Source organism: Mesocricetus auratus, unplaced genomic scaffold (genome assembly GCF_017639785.1).
Source record: "Mesocricetus auratus isolate SY011 unplaced genomic scaffold, BCM_Maur_2.0 Super-Scaffold_100011, whole genome shotgun sequence".
NCBI classification, from domain to species: Eukaryota; Metazoa; Chordata; class Mammalia; order Rodentia; family Cricetidae; genus Mesocricetus; species Mesocricetus auratus.
Window position 1 is genome coordinate 23,040,490 of NW_024429195.1, and position 20,693 is coordinate 23,061,182.

The 20,693-nt window shown below is 38.6% G+C and overlaps 1 protein-coding gene across 2 annotated transcripts in view; it reads right to left on the reverse strand.

Annotated features, from left to right (window-relative positions):
* The window catches only part of LOC101831041 (la-related protein 1B), a 32,955-nt gene that overhangs the window by 8,065 nt on the left and 4,197 nt on the right, over nt 1–20,693 (reverse strand). Inside the window, exons 2-10 of one of the 2 annotated variants that reach the window (XM_021226896.2) lie at nt 15,116–15,174; nt 14,530–14,589; nt 12,915–13,089; nt 10,892–11,032; nt 9,903–10,046; nt 9,358–9,523; nt 5,556–5,700; nt 3,422–3,596; nt 2,307–2,890 (exon numbers count right to left, since the gene is read on the reverse strand). In XM_021226896.2, coding sequence (XP_021082555.2) covers nt 2,871–2,890; nt 3,422–3,596; nt 5,556–5,700; nt 9,358–9,523; nt 9,903–10,046; nt 10,892–11,032; nt 12,915–13,089; nt 14,530–14,589; nt 15,116–15,174 — 1,085 coding nt within the window. In that variant the 3' untranslated portion in view covers nt 2,307–2,870. Of the gene's footprint in view, nt 1–2,306; nt 2,891–3,421; nt 3,597–5,555; nt 5,701–9,357; nt 9,524–9,902; nt 10,047–10,891; nt 11,033–12,914; nt 13,090–14,529; nt 14,590–15,115; nt 15,175–20,693 lie in introns of those variants that run through there. The other variant, XM_013113109.3, reaches the window with a different exon arrangement.

Here is a 20,693-nt window from a genome sequence, read left to right on the forward strand (position 1 = left end):
TAAAATATATCCTAGTTATTACAAAGAGAAAAATACTGCTATGAAAGATATGCAGAGTTATAAAACCTTGGGGGTACAAAATGTCTGAAACTTTTAGATTGCATAGAAACTAGTTCTGGGTAACAACAAGTAAGAAATTCTATGCATACTTTGTAATTATAATTAAAATATCTTTATAACGGAATTAATTAGGTCATGTTGGGTATTTAAAAGGAACAAAGGTTTGGTTTCAAAGAGAAATGATCCATCACTGTTCACTGATAGGCAGTATATTTAGCTACCTTTCTTGTCACTACAACAAAACATCTGACAAGAAGCAACTTAAGGGAAGAAGGATTTATTTTGGCTCACAGTTTGAGTGGTAGAGTCCATGATGGCAGAGAACTCATGGTGATGGGAACATGAGGTGGCTGGTCACACTGCATCTGCAGTCAGGAAGCACAGAGAGATGAATGCTGGTGCTCAGGCTAAGAACCCAGCTCATGTTTAGGATGGGTCTTCCCTCTTCAGTTAAACCTCTCTGGAAATGCCCTCATAGACATATCCAGTCAAGTGAAGGTTGATAACCACAAGTACACTCCTCCTTGTCACCTTGAATCTCAACCAAATCACTTTTAAACCAATACATTTCATCTCTGACCCCCATGAACTCAAAGCAAAATGAATTCAGTCTGACTTCAAAAGTCCCATAGTCTTTAACTGTCCCATCAGTGTTCAAGTGTCCAAAGTCTCTTCTGAGATGCAAGGCAAACTCTATAATTTCAGGAAACAAGTTACATACTTCCAATGTACAATGGTACAGAGTAAACATCCCCATTCCAACAGAGAGGAATGGGGTACAGCAAGGGAAGATTGTGTCGAAGGAAGACCTAACTCTGGCAGGTAAATACTAAACCTTGAAGCTCCATGTTCAGCATCTGGGGCTTGTGAAACTATCATCTGGGCTCCAATGGCCATGAGCTACTGCAGTCCTCCAATTTTGACACTTGTAGCAATATACAGCCTCTCTCATGGGATAGCTCTAGTCCTCCAGTTTCCGTGAAAGATGTCCAACAATTCTTGAGTTTCCAACTGCCTGGAAGTCTACTCTGTAACTTGACCCTCACTGAATCTCCTACACCACACAGCAGCTTCTGGTGTAAACCTCCATGACTCTGTAATTCATGGAGCATGAAGTGAATGAAGCATTCAAGTTCTACTTCCAGACTGAGGTGTTGTCTGGACTCCTTCTATCACTGCTGTAACTGGCCGTTGTACAACTTGGCTACCAAACCTGGGAAACATTTCTCCTAGGAGTCTGTTTCCATAGCAGGCACCCCTTCAGTCTCAGTCTCCAGCTCTCTTTTTTCAAAACAATTCCCATTTACAAGTTAGAGACTTCCACAGGTTTTCCCTTAGGGAACAGGTCCTGTCTTAGTGAAGATTGTTTAAGATACCTCTTTTTGGCACTAAAAATTACAAAAACTTTGTGTGCAACCTGCTTGCTGGCAACTGGAGACAGCGCACTCCTTTCTTCCCCAAACTGTACAATTTCCAGTCATTCTGCTTTCTCCTGCTATAGACCTGAATAAGAGCAGCCTCAGCCTAAACATAATGCTGTCTTAAAACTGCCTCTGCCAAACAAACTGCAAATCACTCTATGACTTACATCTTCAGGAATGGGCAGAGTACCCTGATACTGAAGAAAACACAAAAAGCTTTTAGCTCAGCTTCCCCAAACTCCTTGCCCCCTCTCTGAAAGCCACTCAGCACATGGTCACTTTCTATCCTTTCATTAACATACTGGTGTTCTAGATAAGCCAATCAGAGTGGCCCTCTGAGTTCTACTTACAGCATCCTAAGATTTCTCTAGCCTATAGCTTAAAGTCTCTCACATTACTTCTAAGAACCAGTTCCAAATGTCTACAAGCCACATGGTCAGGACTGTCATGGCAACAGCTCTTACTTCTTGGTACCAACCTTCTTTATTAGCTACTTTTCTCATTGCTGTGACCAAATTCCTGACAAGAAGGGTTTGTTCTGGTTCATGATGAAGTGCATAGGTAAGCTTTCATGCCAATGTATGAAATACAATTTTCAAGTCAGCCACCCGGCTCAGAAGGTAAGGGCACTTGCTATGCAAATCTGATCACCTGAGTTTAATACCTGAATTCCACAGTGGAAATAAAGAACCAACTCTCAAAAGTTGTCCTCTTACTTCTGCACACACACACACCACAGGACACATGTGCCCACACTCAAACACACGTATCATATACATACAATAATAAATAAAATAAAAAGAAAAGCCCTTAAATAATGAAGCATAAAGGAAAAATGCCCTTATTTATTTAACTTAAATTTCTTACCCCTTAAGTATTCACATTAATACATCTTATAGTACATGTGAAATATGACAACATGTGAGTTATGCAAAGTATACTATATTAAAGAGCAAGTCAAATAGCAAAGGACCTAACAATTTTGGAAATGCTACTCAATCCTCTCTTTTTCTGCTTTATTGATCTGGGCAAAGTATAAATGCCTGGAAACAAAAGATAGAATTTGCAGTATTTCCCCAATGATAACAATTAACTTTCCCACCACGAATGAAGTAGCCCGTGCAGCCTAAGCTAATGACATAGAAAGGAGAAGCTCCTACAGTAACAACAGCAGTCCTCTGGTCTGTCTCACATCATTATCGTAAAGGTGGTTATCTCCACTGCAGGCTGGCCCAACCTTCTCCACAAGGGGGTGGGCGTAGACATTCTTGCACAGAAGACAGTATGGTCACTCTCACTTCTGCAGCACGATTTGCTCTCATATTTACATGGTATTTCAGGGAGTCACCTACTCCACTGTACATTCCGATCATATGACATCCAAGAGCATCAGTAGATCATCACCCTGACTGAAAAAAGGTTAAGCACACATATTTTTCCCAAGAGCAATTATCTTTAAAATGAACCAGGCAAAAAAAAATTCTTAACACTAATGTAGTTTTTGGAAACTCAAAAGAACCAGGTTAAAGAAAATCACAACTCTATTTTAGAATATGGGTTATATCTTCAAAACAAGATTAAAGTACATTATTAACAAAAATAAAGGAAGGCCCACATTAGAGCACAAATTTTGGCTCTTTCAGTTTTACATGGAGAAAAGTGGCAATATATAGTCATTTAGTAGAATTAAAAGATAGGAAGAAAGGCCACAAAAGACAACACACACACAATCCAACATCAAGAAACAGCAATAGAGCTTTACCTATGATTATGCATAATTATAGTCTAGCTGGAAGATAACATGAGTAATATTGGGAAGACCAGCAGTCATTTAATTAACTTTAGCTTTCCCAGGAAAGCTCAGTAAACTAACAAACAGATAGGCAAACTCATCAAGCAGCCCACTGTTACACTGTTTGCACTAGAAGAAAAGCAGTTACCTGTATGGGAGCCAAAGGCCTGGCCTGGTATGAACTCTGGACAATCAATCAACTGAGAAAAGTCTGTTTGTGACACATTTCGTGGAGGAGGGCCTGGGATTGGCCATTTTTCTGGTTCTATCCTTTTCCTCATTTTCTCATCCACAATTTCTACTTCTGTGCTATCCTTCAGTGCCTGAAAATAGACAATTTAAGCTATTAAAGTGACATCCAAAAGTCTTAGTTGTATGCCTTATATTTCTAATCTAAAAATTACAAAACTTAGAGTTAGTAGACTGTAAATACAGTTAATGTGTCGAAAAACATCCATGAATTAGTGTTAGGAATAGAACAAATTTGTTGGGCATATTGGCCCATGCTTGTAGTCCCAGTGATCAGGAGGCAGACGCAAGAGGATTGCGCCAAGTTTGGGGCCAGCTTGACCCACACAGCAAGCTCTGGGCTGGCCATGGCTAATAACATATTAAGACTCAGTCTCAAAAACAAAAACAAAAAAACAACAACAAAAATAAATGGCAATAAATGGAGATAGATGAAGTTCTCAAAGTCATTGTAGGCTACACAGTGAGCTTGAGGCTAAGCTGGGCCATATGAAACCAGTTCTGGGGTGTCAAAAACTAGTAAGTAAATACAAGAGACTAAGAAATAGCTCACTTACAATAGTACTTCCCTAGCATGACATATGTCCTGGGTTTGATCACAAGTACCCTGGAAAAAACAGGAATAGTGAAGCATCCCTGTAATCCCAGCACTCAGGAGGTAGAGGCAAGAGAATGAAGAGATGAAGATTATCCAAAATTACAATTTGATATGAGTTATGTCAAGCCTGGGCTATACAAGACTCTATCTCAAGAAGAATGCACAAAAACAAAACAAAACAAAATCACACTGACTGTCAACAAGAAAACAACTGACTGATTACTGGCCAAAGATGAGACAAAATCTGTTTGTTACAGATTCTGTGAAATTTATTCCCTGTGTAGAACACAGTCTGTGGTACCACAAGGCTTTACATTCTGTCATTAGCAAAATCAACAGGGGAAATCAAACTGAAAAGTTATTAACTTTTCATTATTCATGCCTTCTAAAAATTATTTAAAAATATATCTATTCTAAGGGCCAGGCATGATGGTACATGCCCATAATCTCAGCACTAAAGATGCCGAGGTAGGAGAATTACGACCTTGTGTTAAACAAGCAAACAAAATTCTAAAGAGAGGAACTATATGTAAAAAGTTCAGGTAAAGATCTAAAAAATCCTGATATTTTTTATAAATCCTAAAGCTTGATAATCTTAACCTAAAAGAGAACCTGTGTGCAATATTTTGCGGTACTCAAAGTTCTCTCTGGCTAGCTAATCAACTGGGTACTTTTCATGATACAGATATTAAGAAGAAAAAATGAAAAAAATGGGTGGTGAAGCACACCTTTAATCTAAGCAATCAGGAGGCAGAGACAGGCAGATCTGTGAATTCAAGGCCACCTATAGTTTCTTGTCTCAGAAGAAGAACAGAGGAGAAAGAAGAAGAGAAAAAGGAAAGAGGAATAAGAGAAAAAGAAGAAAAAACTGAGTTAATGAGCTAAGTTAGCTGGTAAAGACACCTGCTAAGAATTTAGTCCCTGGAGCCCACATGGTGGGAGAGCACCAATTCCTACAAGTTGTCCTCTGACCGCCTCTCTCTCTCTCTCTCTCTGGCTGGATAATTTTGAGACAAGGTCTTGCTGTGTAGCTTAGGCTTGAACTTTCTAAAAGTGAGTCTTAGTAAATACCACAATCAGCATACTTTTAAAAATACTTACCCAGTATGTGTATGTATGTGTGTATGTATTCACACACTGTACAAAGTGTGGCTTTACAAATGCCGTGGTGTATATGTAGAGTCAGAGGCCAACTTGCAGGAGTTGCTTTTCACAGGTCTTCAGGGTTAGCAGCAAGCACCCCTACTCATGGAGCCATCTTAGCAGCCCCCTTTTTCTTTCTTTTGTTTTTGGGGAGTTTTTTGTGACTCCAGGACCTCACACACATCGGCCAAATGTTCTGCCACTCAAGTGTCCACTTGTCTTTTTAACACTATTTTTTATGTTCCCAGGAAAATGGAATACAACTCAGATTCTCCTTTAAATGAATACTTACCTCTAAGATGAGATTAAGGTTTGTGGTAAGAGCTTGTACACGGTGAAAACCAGCAATCAGGGAAATGGGCAGGAATCCCTGCTCATCCATCTTTCTGCGAAGAAAGAAGTCCCGCTCCAAGTTCTCTGTGCTGAAGTAATACTCACTAAGAAAGGAGAAGACATGAGTTCATCCACTCATTTGGCAACAGAGAGATTTGTGCACTGCTTAAAACAACTGCTACCAAAAATATTCTTCTCTGGTTAATAATACTATCTTACAAGTTAGGCAAAACACACATAGTATAACATAGTACAGTACAAATGTGAGACCAAGAAAAACCCTGCTAAATTGACAATTTCTCTTACACAGAATCAAAAACATCACTTAAGTCTAACAAATTAAAAGCTAGTTTTTAAATCCATTTGTTTATGTTGTTCTTTGAAATCCAGCCCTATACACGATGGATTTTCAAGAGTCATTCATTCACTGAGAGATTACATTACAAAGCCACCTCTCCTTGCTTCATTTAAATACTAAATAGCAAAGCCTAATCACTTGGAAGAATAGTACACTTGAGAATGTCTTTAGTAGGTTCATACTCAAACATAAGTAACTTCATTTTTGTTTTTTTAACCTAAACTGACAACAGGATGACATTATTTGGACCCTTAGCAACCAGCACACACTAAATAAAGAACATGACAACACAATTACATTTATATGCCCTCAATCATGCATAGTTTCCAGAAGCCGGGGATTTGATCCTCAAAGGGAAGAATGAATATAATGTAGCTAAGAAAGAAATATCAATGACTCCAAGTCCATGGAGTAAAAAAAAAAAAATACAGACAATGCTTAGATAACTCAGGATTATCTAAGTTAACCACATAACCTTTCCCCAGACACAACATAAATGGTCACAGTATGACCAAAGATAAAAAATAGGTCATAAAAAAGTCCCAAAAGAAAAAAAAATTTAATAAAAGAATTTGTAAATCATACATTTAAAGTATAGCATCTATATAATAAAATGAAAGTAGGATTCTAAAGACAAAGATCAGAATCCCAGACAGGATAAATAGGTGACATAGCACAGCTGCCAATCCTACAATTTCAATCCTACAATTTCAATCCCAGAGGAAGTTCAGGAAGCAGCAAGTTAGGAGAACACACACAACTTCACATATCTTAAAACTCCATTAATAAGTAACCTTAAGGTCCTTAGGGCAAATTCTAACCTGGAAGAAATAAACACCTCTAAATAATGACTAGTTTGGGGTAACATTTCACTTGTGGGAGGGGGAAAATTATCTTACTTTTTAAACACAGGACGTCTAAATTTGTCTTGTGTGATATTCAGTCACAGTGAAAAATTCTCATAAAAGCTATTTTACTGGCATCTCAGCAACATTTACTGTTAAGTAATGAAAAAAATCAAAGTTGTACATTCTGATGTTTATTGCCTGATCACAATGCCTCAGAATCTTGAAATGTGTGAGAATATGAAACCTGGGACAGTATACTAGACATTGATGGAGTCACAAGTTAAAATTGTACTTCCATAAAAATTCCTTAAATCAGTAATAATCTCCCCTTTAAATGTGAAGACCATTCCAGGACAGGCTCTAAAATAAATCAGAAAAATCCTGTCTCAAAAAACAAACAAGCAAAAAAACAAAAAAAAAAAGTGAAGATCAAACTATGTAAGTAAATCAACAAATCACTATTAGCTATAGTCTATGCTGTGTTAAAACCATGAAAATCTGTAGATCTGTCTAACAAGAGACTGTCCCCTCCAAATAATAATCAGGGTTAAAATTTAACCCAGTGTAGTGACTAGCTAGCACTTGGGAAGGATCATGAGTTTGAAGCAAGCCTTGACTCCATGAGTGCCTATCACAAAAGGAAAAATAAATTAAAATAACTTAAAATGTATTATTGATATAAAAATGTTTATTTAAAGTGATTGAGACTACTCATTAGGATTTGTGAAGCATATTACTTTAAAATTTATTTCAACTACCTAGTTTTCTTAGTTGGTTAGAGTGTGGTACTAGTAAAAACATATTTAGCAAAGTATAATGAAAACTTAGAAAAAAATCCAAACCCAAATAGATCACTTCTCTAAGTACTAGACTAGAAACACAAAATCTAAAGAGCAGCTACTCAAAACCACAGCTCCACTGAGCAGAGTGTGAACCAGCTTTCCTTGTGACACCCCAGCTTCCCTGAGTGATCCTCCACTGGTATCTACCAAAACCCTGCTTGAAATCTGAGACAACAAAAAGGAGTCATGACTAATGTCTGACATTTTGCTCGGAGTCTTTTTGGACATACTATACTCTGCATTCTATACTGCATGACCAGAGACTGTCAACAAGGAAGTAGCTCTGCTCCTCCCTCGCTTGTATGAGCATAACGGAGGCCAAATATCCTGACAAGGAGTTGCATGTTTTTTCACTGTCAGGTCTCAGAGGGGACCTAGCAGTAAGAGTTACAAAAAAAAAAAAAAGGAGGAGGAGGAGGAGGAAGACGAACAACAGGAAAAATGATATGAAGTTGACAGGCACTTCTAAGTTTTGTGTCAACCTTAAAAGGAAGCAAGAACAAAAGAAACAAGTTGCTCTGCACTGAGGTAGAGGCCATCACATCTACCACCAAGGCTATCAGAGGTCTCTGGCTGACACCAAAGAAGAAATTAATTTCTAGTCACACAGGAGATCCAGTTGCTTTTTTATAAAAATGGTTGTTTATAAATGCTTATGCCTTCTCAAAAAGAGCCCATTTTCCTTTACCATGCAAGATAGAAAAATAATTAAGATTTTATCTTATTTTGTTACACAAATCACTTTTTTCAATCATTAAAAACACATTATCCAAATACTCAAAATGCATATTTAAAACAAGAAGAGGGCTAGAAAACAACTATTATGGAGAACTAAGGTCTGAACTAAAACATCCATTTAATAGGTATCACAAAGAAATAATAACATAAGTGAAAGAGTTTAAAAGATTATAAAAACGCCGGGCGGTAGTGGCGCATGCCTTTAATCCCAGCACTCGGAGGCAGAGGCAGGCGAATCTCTGTGAGTTCAAGGCCGGGCTGGACCCTCCAAAACAATACAGAGAACCCCTGTCTCGTAAAAAACCAAAAAAAAAAAAAAAAAGATAAAAACAGACAATGCAGAAATCAGTTGCTATGAAAAATTAAAAGACATTGGGCACCATTTTTATCATTTGCCAAGTGTTATTATTGTTATTTTTTATGAGACAGGGTTTTGGTCTGTGTCTCAAGCTAGTTTTGAACTCAGCAATTCTGCTTCAGCTACCCAGTACTGGAATTATAGGCATGTACCACCACACACAAATTTTAATATAAACATATATTTGTAAATGAGACACATTTTACTTAATTTCAAATAATATGTAGAAGTTTTATAGTCTTTTTTTGATATTTTACTTATTATGCAATGACACACACACACATATATTTGGTTTTTTGAGACAGAGTTTCTCTGTGTGGTTTTGTAGAACAGGCTGGCCTCGAACTCACAGCGATCCACATGCCTCTGCCTCCTGAGTGCTAGTATTAAAGGCATGTGCCACCACCGCCTGGCCTATGCAATGATATTTTAAGTAGTCTTAGGAAAATAACAAGACCATGGAGAAAATTTATGGATGTTTTTTGTCATTGTCTCCTAGAAAAAAATATTCTTATTTATTTTTTTCTTATTGTAGTTTTAGAAATATGATAATAGTCAAAGACAAAAGTTTGCTGCAGAAACAGACTTTACTGCCCTCTCTGTCTTCATCAACTTACATTTGGCGCTTAATGTACTCTTTAAGCAGTGTTTCCTCCACAGGATATACATGCACACCTGTGCCATCATCGTAGTAATACATCATACTGGTGCTAAGCTCTGTGGGAAATGGTTGATCAGTTCTTTCCCCAGGCTCTCGATAACCATATGAATAGTCAAAGTTCACTGGACACAGAGTAAAAGAAAGGAGATCACAAGTTAAAAAACAAGTAAGCCATAACTGTAAAGAGAAATCCAAAACAAAGAACTTCACAAAACCAAATTTACTGTCAAACCAAAATAACAGAAACATTGTGCAAAGGGGCCAGTATATGACTCGGCAAGTAAAGGCCCATGCCACCAAGCCCAATGCCCTGAGTATAGTCCCTGTGTCACACATGGCAGAGAGAAGCAATTCTGCACACCATGGCATACTCACCTAAACATACACACAAAAAACAATATAAAAAACTAACAAAATAGAGGGTAATACGAAGAATTAGAACATTTGCTAACATTTTTCAAAGCTCATCCAACAGAGGAAAAAAAAAATCTCATGTCATACATCTAGGGTTTCCTCGACCTCGGCCTCTTCCCCGGCCCCGGCCTCTTCCCCGGCCTCTTGCAGAACCTCGGATGGTACCACCCTCACTTCTCACACTGGATACTTCATCTTGGTCATCTCTCTTTTCTCTATCCCGTCTCCAACCTTAAAATAAAAATTACAATAGAATTATAGGATTACCTCTATGAAAAGACAATAATTACCTTTTTCTCCTTGGATCTTTAAATTCTTTTATTTTTTGATAGTTTCATATGCGTTTACAATGTATTTTGATCATAGGCATCCCTTACCCTTTTTCTTTCAGACAAGGTCTCAGTATCTGGGGCTGGCATTGAATTCAGAAAGTTGTCTCCCAAGTGATGGGATTAAAAGCATTAACCACCAGGGACCTGGCTCCCCTTTGTGGGTTTTGAAATAGTGTCACTATTAAGTTCATGCTGGCCTGAACTCCAAGATCTTCCTGCCTAAGACTTCTCTCCCATTTTTACACTACTTGATAATAGTCATGTTATCTTTAAACATAGTAAGAAATCCATGGGGACTATTAATAAGTAGGTGGGGATAAGGAGTACACTGGGCATAGAAAGTAAGTAAATGATACATAAAGACAAAGAGGTCCTCTGCAAAGAATGTGCATAATACATAATCACAGTTCTCTAAGGTTACTGAATTTACATGTAAAAGTCCTTTAAAAATACTTTCCACAAGACAGGTAGGGAAGAAATACTACCATTTAAGTGAAAGGCATTTGTTTAAAGAAAGGAGAAACTGAAAGTAGACACACACAAATCCTGATAAAACACATGAAGAACAAGAGGAATTGGATTTGTTTTAAGTGCCATAATTGCACTATTCTTTAGATATGTCTTCTGAAGGGTCCATGTAGGGTTAGAGATGGATGCATCTGCAGTTTACTCTGTAAAGCTCCAGTGATAAGCACTAAAGCTATGTTCATTCCAATTTCATGGCACTCTTAAAATAACACTTACTTCGTGTATCACTTTTCCTATTACTGTGAGCTGGTTTATTTGCTTCCGGTTGACATCTAGAGCTGTTCCGGGATCCAGGTCTTTCCTGGCTGTCTGGTCTCACATCATCCAAGTGGAGTGGTACCCATTTGTGCTTATTGGCTTGAAGAAAAAAAAACAAAATAATCTCATGACAATGTACAATTTTTATTAAAGCTCTGCACTTCTGAAAGCACTCTGAATTTTTCAAGATTCAGCTGCCTTTAAATGGATTATCTGCAGGTTACCAAAATAACCCTTTATCATACTTATAGACTGATCCTTGATAAGTTTGTAGAAATATTCCAAGAGAAATAATAGCAAGTGAAAAGCCAGCAATTAAAAACAAATCAAACAAATACCTCAGAGACTGGGAAGATGAGTTCATTAGTAAACACTAGCTGGCCAAGCACCAGGACCTGAGCTTCACCCCCAGCAGACACAGCAGAGCAAAGCCTATGATGCTAACACTCAAGGCTGAGGAGGCTGAGACAGGAGGACTGCCGGGGCTTGCTGGTCAGCAAGTTTCAGGTTCAGTAAGAGAACCCATCTCAAATAAGACAGAGAGCAACTGGCCTTTATAAATAGACACATCCACATCCACATACCACACACAAAATCCCAAACAAAACCAGGGACTTTGGTTTTAGAACACTGTCTGAAGTAATAATCATTTGTCTAGTATTATTACCAAGTGGTTTCTCAAAGCATTCAAGGAATAAGCATAGGTGTTTCCTCTCTGCCACAATAATCTTTACAGTTATTATATTATGCTGCTACAGATACAATGAAGATGAGAGAACCTAGGAAATGTGGCTCATGATGCCTATAATTCTAGCATCTGAAAGGCTGAGGAAGGAGGATTTCAAGTTCCAGACTATCCTGAGATACACACCAAAAATCTAAGAAAAGAAAGCGGTTGTGATGTTAATTCCTTTTTCCCCAAGACTGGGTTTCATTATGTAGCTCTGGACCTTGCTCTGTAGACAGTTTCGGAGAGAAGCCCTGTCTTGAAAGACAAAAAGGAAAAGGAAAAAGAAAAAGAGGGGCTGGAGAGATGGCTCAGAGGTTAAGAGCACTGACTGTTCTTCCAGAGGTCCTGAGTTCAATTCCCAGCAACCACATGGTGGCTCACAACCATCCATAATGAGATCTGGTGCCCTCTTCTGGTGTGCAGACATACATGGAGGCAGGATGTTGTATAAATAAATAAATCTTAAAAAAAAAAAAAAGGAAAAAGAAACCAGGCTAGAGAGATGGCTCTATGGTTAAGAGTGTTGACTGCTCTCGCAGAGGACCGTTTGATTCCAGCACCCACATGGCAGCTGACAACTGTCTTAATTCCAATTGTTGGGACCCAACTTCCCTTACACAGATATACATGCAGAAAAAACACCTATGTACATAAAATAAATTTGTTTGGTTTTGGAGACAAGGTTTCTCTGTATTGCTTTGGAGCCTGTCCTGGAACTCACTCTGACCAGGCTGGCCTCGAGCTAACAGAGATCCACCTGCCTCTGACTCTGGAGAGCTGGGACTAAAGGCATGCGCCACCAACACCTGGTCTCATAAAATAAAAATGTTTTTAAATTAAAAAAAGATTTATTTTCTCAGAATTCTCTAAGAAGCAGGAAACAATTTTGATGTAAATTTAAAGTAACAATGGCATTACATAACTTTCTAAGAAAATCCACAAGAATAACTATAAGGAATTTCATTCCATTTTTTTGGTACAGACTATAGTTTAAGCAGTACTGCTACACAGAAACCCTGTCTCAACAAATCAACATATATATATATATACATATATATATACATATATATATATATCTTAACTGCACAATAAATAAATAAAAAAATAGATAGATAGATAGAGATAGATAGATGGATAGATAGATAAATGAGGGAGGGGTCAGAACAGAAGGTCAAACAGGCCAAATCAGGTGCTGCTGCTGCAGGTGATGACAGAGAACAGTTAGCTAACACAGTCCATCACCATGCTGACCTCTCTTCCGCTGGCTGCTGGACTGAGCCTCATCCTCACTGACGTTCTCAACAGGACCATCTAGTTTTGCTTCCCGGTTCTCTTTGCTTTCACTGTTGCTTCTTTTTTCAATCTTCTCTTCTTTTTCTTTTCTAAATTGTGGCTTCTTATTTCCTTGACTGCTAACACTCTGAGACTGAGAAAAAAAAGTGTTCTGAATAGAATCATTTCCATTAACATCTCGCTAAAAAAATCAGCATCGATAATAAATGTTGCTAAACAAATGAGAAAGTAAATAAGCAAAATTAAAACTCTGGAAGGGTAGGGCACTTGTATAGTACGTATGAGGTACTGGGTTAGATCCCCAATTTCACTAATACACATTAATTCTATGCTGTCACCACTAGTCTAAGAAATGCAAATTAACCATGTATTTACTACAATGACAACAAGTTTTACAAACTGATCAAATTAAGAGTTACTGAGGCTGTGAACTAACAGGAATTCTTAGACACCACCATTGGGAGTGAAATCTTGGCAGTTTCTTTTCTTTCATTTTTTTTTCTTGTTTTTTTGTTGAGACAGAGTTTCTTTGTGTAGAATTTGCTGTCCTGTAACACTCTGTAGACCAAGCTGGCCTCATAGCTAATGTAAGGCCCATAATTACATTACAACCATAAGTTGAAATATCACTGACATGCATAACATGGAAAAATCTCAAGATAACAGTACTAAGTAAGACAGAAACAACAGTGCCTCCTACACTATTCCACATACACAGAAAATACAAAAAGGTTAGTGGGTATGACTGCAACATTTGCAGGCAGGAGCCAAGCTCATTTTTTCTGTTGTGGTGATACGATGAGTTTACTTGCACTGGGTAGTGGTGGCTCACACCTTTAATTCAAGCACTCTATAGGCAGAAGCAGGCAGACCTCTGAGTTCGAGGCCAGCCTGGTCTACAGATGGAGTTCCAGGACAGGCTCCAAAGCTACAGAGAAACCCTGTCTCAAAAAAACATAAAAATACCAACCTCCTTCATCTAACAATAAGTGCTCAGCAATTAAGAGCGCATGTTGCTCTTTCAAAGTACCTGAGTCAATTCCCAGAACCCAATTTCTCACAGCCACCTGTAATTATGGTCCTGATCTCCACAAACATCAAGTATGCATGATGCCCATACACTCAAAAAACTCATACATTAAATAAATAAAATTTTAAGTCAAAAATAAAATTTAATCATTTTTGTTAAAAAAAAAAAGGCACACAGAAATGCAAATACCTTACCCTAACACCTGGGGATATAGTCAAGCAGGGAAATGAAAATGAAAGTAGTATCTTATAAATGAATAAAATACTAAAAAGGATAGCTGTCAAGTTTTTAATCATCTTATCAAGGCATATAATCATATAAAATAATTGATTCATTAAAACATATGAGATCATTATTACAAAAAAGGTAAAATGTACTCTGAATAAATGTTAAGGCACTAAATTCATTACTAATACTATGGAGCAAAGAATGTTTCAAGTAAAAATAATCCTACTGATGAACTATATGTTGAAATACACCTAATACAGCAAAAATACTGAAATAAGAATTTTCTTTTTAAAATAGACTTAAATAAGTACTTACCCCTGTATTCACTAGTTCACCTGGTGTTGGCCAGTTTGCCATATCACTGAAGTCACTAGCCTAAAAGGTAATAAAATAATTGTTATAATTGAAAATGATTTTTAGAATTTTTAGACAGAAAAAGACATTTCTAAACGTCATTTTGGTTGCCAGGCATGGTGGTACATGCCAGCAATCTGGAGCACTTAGAAGTAGGAGAAATAGGAATTCAAGATCAACCATGGGCACAAAAAGCTAATGTGGGCTACAATGATACCGCCAGGGCTCTTGTGCCAACATGTTTTGATCCCAGCACCCTGGAGGCAGAAGCAGGTGGATCTCTGTGGTTCCAGGTCAGCCTGTCTACACAATAAGACCCTGTCTCAACCAAAGGGGGAAAAAAGTAATAGCCAAATCGAATAAAGTGATAGTAATTTAAAAATCACCTCTATTTACTTATATGTAGACTTGGCAAGTTAATTCAAATATTTCTCAAACATTTTGAAGTAAAAATTCAATGGTCTTATGATCAGACTTCAAACCAGAACCCTTTCTAAATTATTTTCAAAATCAATACATTTTAAAAATACATCCTATAAAGGCATACCTTGTTGGATTTCTTTGTCTTGAGTTTTCCCGCTTTTACAATTTTTGGGGAGCTGAGCTCTAAAAAACAAAAACAAAACAGTTTTATATATATATAATTGCTTTTACAACCATTTCATTTAATATATTTAGCAAAATAAGTATTATTCAATTTTGACAAGTTAGCAGTCATCACAACAAAATTCAAGTTTTCTGGTACTCAAATTCCTAATATGCAACTATAATATGCAAATTCAATGTTATCTATCCACATTTAAAAAGTAGAAAATACTAGCAGGGCTGTAGGTGCTTTTTGGGAGGCAGAGGCAAGCAGATCTGACATTTGGGCTACACAGATAAACCCTGTTTTGCAAAAACAAAGAAAGAAAAAAATTTGGAAAATACTAATTCACACTAAGCTGGCAGACCAATCCTTTTATTAAGAAAATACAGGCCTGATGGTGGTGGCCCAAGCCTTTGATCCCAGCATTTGGGAGGCGGAGGCAGATCTCTATGAGTTTGAGGTCAGCCTAGTCTTCAAAAAGAGTTCCAGGGGGGCTGGAGAGATGGCTCAGCAGTTAAGAGCACTGCCTGCTCTTCCAGAGGACCTGAGTTCAATTCCCAGCAACCACATGATGGCTCACAACCATCTGTAATGAGATCTGGTGCCCTCTTCTGGTGTCCAAGCATAGAACACTATATGCATACATAATAAAAATTAAAAAAAAAAAAGAGTGCCAGGACTATTACACAGAGAAACCCTATCTGGGGTGGGGGGTGGGAGAGACAGGCTTAGAGAGAGGGAGGAGAGACAGACAGACAGACAGACAGACAGACAGACAGACAGACAGACAGACAGAGTGTGTCCTAGCACTCAGAAAACAAAGGCAGGCAGATCTCTGGGTTTAAGGACAGCATGGTTTATAAAGTGAGTTCTAGACAGTTAAGAAACCCTGTCTTAAAAGCAAAGAAAAAGCCGGGCGTTGGTGGCACATGCCTTTAATCCCAGCACTCGGGAGGCAGAGGCAGGCGGATCTCTGTGAGTTCGAGACCAGCCTGGACTACCAAGAGAGTTCCAGGACAGCCTCCAAAGCCACAGAGAAACCCTGTCTCGAAAAACAAAAACAAAAAACAAAAAAAAAACAAAAACAAAAACAAAAAAAAAAAAGCAAAGAAAAGCCAGGCGTTGGTGGCACATGCCTTTAATCCCAGCACTCGGGAGGCAGAGGCAGGCAGATCTCTGTGAGTTTGAGGCCAGCCTGGTCTACAGAGCTAGTTCCAGAACAGCCTCCAAAACAATACAGAGAAAACCCGTCTCGAAAAAAAGAAAATACAACATAAAACTGTAACTTCTAAGAAAAATTCTGCTCTATGTGCTTTCTTGTTCTTTGTTTTTTAGCACATGAATGGGAAGGCAAGTGTTCTACCAAGTTACAGTCCGAGCCCTCAACTCCTTTTGTAATAGGATAAATTATTCTATATAAATAATACATTCACCAAGAAACATTTAGAAAATGGGTTAAGACTTCAAACTACTTCTAGGAAACAAACAGGTTTGGCAACTGCAATAGATTATACTGAGTATATATCTCTGCTAGGGATTCTATTGATGTAGAAAACCATTACTGGAGGCTACAAAAATGACTCAGTGAGTGGTTAAGAGCACTTGTTGCTTTTAAAGAAGACCCTGGTTCAGCTCCCAGGATTCAGTTCCGAGCATACACAAGGCAGCTCACAACCATCCATAAATACAGTTTCAGGGAATCCAAAACCCTCCTCTGATCTCCATGGACACTAGCACACACATGGGTTACACACATGCAGACCAAAAAAAAATGCTAATGCACATAAACTAAATAAATTATCTGAAAACAAACCATCGGAAGCAACTTGGAGATAAAAGCATTTGTTTCTTATACTCCTAGGTTAACAACAGCCCATCCATCAGTGAGGAAAGCCAGGGCCAGGAAAACAGAGGTAGAAGCTGATTCAGAGAACATGCTGCTTTCTTATAATAACAGACAGGACCACCAGCCCAGGGGTGGCACTACAATCATTCATTAAAATAACCCACAGGCTTGCCTACAGGCCAATTTTATGGAGATATTTTCTATCCCCCTCCCCATGGTTTCCTTGTGTAACAGCCCTAGCTGTCCTGGAACTAGCTACATAGACAAGGTGAGCCTAGAACTCAGATCTTCCTGACTTTGCATTCCAAGTGCTGGCATTAAAGCACTGCCATGGCCAGGCTTGGAGGAATTTTCTAAATTGTAGTTCCCTCTTCTCAGATAATACTAGGTAGTGTTGACAAACAAACAAAACTAATAAAACAACAACCAACCAACCAGGACACCCAGAATTCACACACAAAAAGGAAAGTAAAAGGTCTCTGTAGATATTTGTGGACTGGACAGCAGTTCTGCGGCAGGTAGAGAGCTTACACAATATGCACTAGGTCAGCACCCCAAACAAGCAAAACAGACAACCATTGCATCACCTGTCCTCATCTTGAAAGACAGCACAATGGCTGATCATAAAAACTGTCTTTAAGGCTTTTAAGCTGCGGTTGTGTTTTTTTATATTCACTCACCCACTCACATATGTATGTAAGTATGTATGTGGGCTTGTTTGTTTGTTTGAGCCAGGGTCTGGATGTGTAGTCCTGGCTAACATGGAACTGGTTATGCAGACCAGCTGGCCTCAAACTAAAAGCTATCCTGTCTCTGCTTTCCTCCCTAGTATTGGGACTACAGGTGTGAGCCACCAGTTAACCATACCATCTTGGGACTGGGAGTCTACCTCATCATGAGCTACAATAAGCTCTCTCTCTCTCTCTCTCTCTCTCTCTCTCTCCCTCTCTCTCTCTCTCTCTCTCCCGCTCCCTCTCTCCATACACATACACACACAGCCTCCCCACATCATAAAGCTAGAAATAGATTTAAATACGATATAGAATACTTATCAACAAGGCAACAGGGAGGCTGAAGCAAGGGAACTACCAAAATTCAAAACCAGGCTAGCTGTAATCTGAAATTATCTTTGAAGAGGAGGTGGAGATACAGTTTCTGGTTAAGAGATCTTGCTGTTCTTCCCAAGGACCTGCTTGTAACTGCATCTACAGGAGATTTAATAGCATCTTTTGGCCTCTGAAGGCAAATGCATACCCCTTCCACGCACATACACTTAATTAAAAATAAAATAACAGCCAAGGGTACTGTCACAGGACTTTAATCCCAGCACTTAGAAGGCACAGAGGCAGGCAGATTTTAAGTGGCCAGCCTGGTCTACATCAGGAGTTTCAAGATACCCAGGGCTATGTAGAGACCCTGTTTCAAATAAATTAAATATCAATATGTATATTTTTAAAATGAATACTTATCAAAGAAATACACAGCATGGTAGAATGTTCCTGTAATACTCTACAAGTACATGAAATAGCATGTGTAGGGGCATACATACATGTACGTGTCAAAGAACATAAAACATTGGCAATCAAAATGCAGAGTTGTGGAGCCAAGTCTCTTTGGATATAACTGCAGTACAACTCACTCACCTATGGCTCAGGGAACATTGCAGACTAGGGGGTGGAAGACACAAAGAACCAGAGGAGGATCAGGGAGTATGCTGTGATACTGGGTCTCATAGGAATGCCAGAAGTTACACCCATAAAGTCTTACTAATATGACTACCTGAACATTAGCTGAACGAGGACAACACCTATAATATACATGCCAAAGAAGACAGGGGAATGACCATAAAGTATCAGTCCTACACAAAGAGCTACAAGCTACAAAGGAATGCTCAAAGAGGGAGAAATAGTCTTGGTGTTCAAGAGCACTGGTTGCTCTTGCAGAAGACCCAGGTCCCAGCACCCACATGGTGGTCACAATGGTCTGGAACTCCAGCTCCTGGGGATTCAATACCATCTTCTGGCCTCTGAAGACACTATGCACATAGGTGGTATAAGACATACCCACTCAGGCAAAAAAAAAAAAAAAAAACTCAACACATAAAATAGGGAAACAAATCTTTTAAAAAAATTCAAAAATCCAGGTTGATGGTGCAAGCCTATAATTCTAGAATTGGGAAGGCTTAGGTAAAAAACTTAAAAACAAAAATGGAAATAAAAACAAAAAACCCCTAGGGCCAATCTGACCTACACAGCAAGACTCTTGACTTCAACTCCTGAAACTCCTGAAACTCAAAAAGCAAGGAAAGACCTCTTTGCTAACAAAGAAAATATCAATTTATAGTCACAGTCATAACCCTGCAATATAGCACTTCATTTCTACATTTACCCTAGGGAAAGATGTAAACAAATACAAATGATACATATAAAATGTTGCTTTGCCACCTAGTGGAGGCTCCTGCCTTTAATCCCTGCATTTGGGAAGCAGAGGCAGGGGATCTCTGTGAGTTCCAGGCCAACCTGGTTTAAAGACCAGTGCCAGGACAGTCAGGTGTGTCTCTTGAAAAACAACAAACTAAAAAGACTGGGCGTTGATGGCTCTCGCCTTTAATCCCAGCACTAGGGAGGCAGAGGCAGGCAGATCTCGGTGAGTTTGAGGCCAGCTTGGTCTACAGAGTGAGTTCCAGGACAGCCTCCAAACCCACAGAGAAAGCCTGTCTCGAAAAACAAAAACAAACAAAAAAAAAAGATATGGGAAAGGAACAAGCAAGGCTCAATAGGTCAGCCCTAAATTATCTCTATGAGCTATATCTATGGATTACTTCACAAATTTAAAAGTGAGACTAGATTATAAAGGATTAGCCAAACAGCTGGACATCTCTATCGCTAAAGCGGCACAGGCCTTGAATCACCATTAGAAAGGAGGCAGGAGGATCGGAAATTCAAGGACTGCTTCAGCTACTTAGTCTCAGGACAGCCTGAGGTACACCAAGTCCAATCTCAAATTTTAAATTAAACTTAAAAATCAGTCAGTACTTTAAATAAAATTCCATGCTCCAAGCACATCTATAGACTACACTTTTTGAAAGTAACTGCTAGAAAGATCTAAAAAAAAAAATCAGGAAACTGATTAATCAATAACATGACTTTTTTTGGACTTTTTTTGAAGGGAACATCAAAAGATCAAGAGTTAAGGGTCTTCTCGACCGGCAGTGATGGTGCATGCCTTTAATCCCAGCACTGGGGAGGCAGAGGCAGGTGGATCTCTGTGAGTTCAAGACCAACCTGGTCTACAGGAGCTAGTTCCAGGACAGCCTCCAAAGCCACAGAGAAACCCTGTCTCGAAAAACTAAAAAAGAGTTAGGGGTCTTCTGTGATGTATGTTAAGATGACATGCACAGGCTCAGCTATGTGAGGCAAGCACTCTACCAACTGAGCCCCAGCAGTTTTATTTTTAGTAGTGTATACATATATATATATATATATATTTGCTTAAGATTTATTTCATGAAGGTATTAACAGCAAACTTACTTGTTGTGGTTTCAAAAAAAAAAAAAGAAAGTGGGTTGATAAATAGTAACATAAAGCCAGGCAGGACAGCAGATGCCTTTAATCCCAGCACTAGGGAGGCAAAGGCAGGTGGATCTGAGGGCAGTCTAGTCTACATAGTGAATTCCAGGTCTGCCAAGGC